This window comes from Sinocyclocheilus anshuiensis, unplaced genomic scaffold (assembly GCF_001515605.1).
Source record: "Sinocyclocheilus anshuiensis isolate Anshui unplaced genomic scaffold, SAMN03320099.WGS_v1.1 scaffold794, whole genome shotgun sequence".
Taxonomy (NCBI): domain Eukaryota; kingdom Metazoa; phylum Chordata; class Actinopteri; order Cypriniformes; family Cyprinidae; genus Sinocyclocheilus; species Sinocyclocheilus anshuiensis.
Genome location: NW_015547683.1, coordinates 94,568 through 97,189, shown reverse-complemented (window position 1 = coordinate 97,189; position 2,622 = coordinate 94,568). Strand labels below are relative to the sequence as shown.

Genomic DNA, 2,622 nt, shown 5'->3' with positions numbered 1-2,622 from the left:
CTGCTGATTACAGAACCGGCATTACTATCAAAATGCGCATGACAATCGCTTTCGATTAATCGTGCAGCCCTAGACAGAGTGTCCTAATGCTACATTAACAAAAGCTATGGCAAGTGTTTTCTTTTCTCTTTTGAAATCTCTGAAGCTAGATGTACAATAATGTGGTTGAAGAAATATTCTCGGTTCAATCCCAGTTAAGCTCATTCAATTTTGTGGCACAAATTTAATCATCACAAAATCATTTCACTTACAATGCAAGTGAACAGGCTGATTGAACAGGTCGATTTGAGGATTGAAAAGCAGAAATGTAAGCTTATTTTATTTGAACTACTGTTCAAAAGTGTGGAATCTGTAAGATTTTCTACAGTGTTTTTGAAAGTCTCTTATATGCTCACTAGTGTTATTTATTTGATCCAAAAAATGCAGTAAAAACTAATATTGTGAGATCTGTAATATTGTGAACGGTTTTCTATTTTAATATATTTTATTAAAACAGCCATTACTCCAGTCTTCAATGTCACATGATCCTTCAGAAATCATTCATGCTGATTTGCTGCTCAAGAAACACTTCTTATTATTATCAATGTTGAAACCAGATGTGCAGCTTCATATTTTTGTGGAAACTGTGATTTTTTTCAGCATTCCTTAATGAATACAAAGTTCAGAAGAACAGCATTTATTTGAAATAGATTGTTTTTTTTTTTAAATGTAAAAGTCTTTATTGCCATGCTTGATTAACTTAATGCCTCCTTCCTGAATAAAAGTATTAATTTCTTAAATAAAATAACCCTAAACTTTTGAACAGTAGTGTACATGAACTGTTATGTTAAAACCTCACCATTTTACAGTCAATTTGTGGTTTTAGGCATTATGTTGTCACATTGAAATTCATTTTTGTGCAAATCAGCATTGTGCCACAAGAGCTAAGTTGAGCTTAACATGTATGAAACATGGAATATTCCTTTAAATGCATTTTACTATTTGCAATTAACTTCTCATTTTCCCCTGCTGTCTGTGAGTCAGTCTATCTGAACAGACCCACTATCAAGGACCAGCTGACTTGCTGCACCTTGTAGAATGTTCAGCTCTATGGTTTTTAAGACAATGCAAATACCTGCTGCTGTGTTTCTTGTGCTAACATAGTCTACCATGTCGTGCTAGTGATCTAATGATCTGTCAGAACGCACCTTTTATTCAAGGGGATTTTGCTTGACCAGTTGTTGAAGGAGCCAGACAAGTAAATCTCTTTTCCTGGACCATTCCAGCGGAACACAGTGGGCCTTTCCTCTGGCGGAGCTTTAGTATCTGATTCCTGATCATGTTGCCAGGCTAGAAACTCCTAGTAAGACAGAGAGAAAGATGGATGAGGTGTATAAAGCTAATCGAAGCAGAGCAGTGAGATATCGCCACAATAAACGAGTAAAGGAACATGTTTCCAAGGTTAATATTTCACTGTAACCACACCACCTTGGCATCATCTGTTTGGAAGAGGTCTCCGTCCTCCGCACTGTCCATTAGGATTTTGGGTCGAGCACCATCTTTTCCACCACGGCTCTCTCGCCGTTGCGTCTTCTCCACACCGCTTCTCTCACTGCTGGTGTTGCCCATGCTGCTGCTTATTTACATGCATGCATGTTAATGAGACTTCCAATTCTGAACAAGACCTTTCTTCATAATTTATCTTACTCATAAGTACATGAAGTCTTATTCGCTTAGGGTCTTAAAAGTTCTTTTTTAAAGAGATGTCTGTCGTCATTTACTCACCCTCAAGATGGTCCAAATGTATGAGCATCTTTCTTTGTGTTCTTAACACAAAAGAGGATATTTTAAAGAATGTTGGTCACCAGTTGATGATAGCCACTGACTATATACAGGTGCACCTCAATAAATTAGAATGTCGTGGAAAAGTCTTATGAAGTATTCTAATTTGTTGAGATAGTGAATTGGTGGGTTTTTGTTAAATGTGAGCCAAAATCATCACAATTAAAAGAACCAAAGACTTAAACTACTTCAGTTTGTGTGCACTGAATTTATTTAATACACAAGTTTCACAATTTGAGTTGAATTACTGAAATGAACTTTTCCACGACATTCTAATTTATTGACATGCACCTGTATATACTATTAAAGTCAATGGTCCCTGATCGCACAAGTACATCATGGAGACGTCTGTTTGACTTCTGCAAGACGTATCTTTTAGAGTGTCTGCTCATCTGCAATACGTCTAAAGGACATGTCCTATCAGATGTCAAATAGACATTTAGAAGATGCCTTTAAGATGTTGTTGATTTAGAATGCATGTAAAACTGATGTCTGAAAGACGTTTATCAGATGTTTGTAGTACACAGCAGATGATTTCCAGAAGAAGTGATCTTTAACAGACATCTGGCAGAGGTGTGCTATCTGGGTTATCATCAACTGTTTGGTTTGTATTTAGTAGAAACTCATACAGGTTTGGAACAACTTGACGGCGAGTAAATGATGACAACATTGTCATTTTTGGGTTAATTATCCTTTTATGTTTGATGTACCTTAATAATGTTCTTTTCATACAATAATTTCCAAAGTGCAAGAGTTTCCAAAGTTTAAGTAACTATAAAAGTTGGCCGAAGCGCAGATGTT

General features: G+C 36.3%; 1 protein-coding gene across 2 annotated transcripts in view; it reads right to left on the bottom strand.

The window, feature by feature from the left end:
* Window positions 1-2,622, bottom strand: part of LOC107703154 (5'-AMP-activated protein kinase subunit beta-1-like) — a 6,122-nt gene that overhangs the window by 2,664 nt on the left and 836 nt on the right. Inside the window, exons 2-3 of one of the 2 annotated variants that reach the window (XM_016505688.1) lie at window positions 1,468-1,615; window positions 1,188-1,339 (exon numbers count right to left, since the gene is read on the bottom strand). In XM_016505688.1, the coding sequence (XP_016361174.1) occupies window positions 1,188-1,339; window positions 1,468-1,608 (293 nt within the window). In that variant the 5' untranslated portion in view covers window positions 1,609-1,615. The remainder of the gene's footprint in view (window positions 1-1,187; window positions 1,340-1,467; window positions 1,616-2,622) is intronic. The other variant, XM_016505687.1, reaches the window with a different exon arrangement.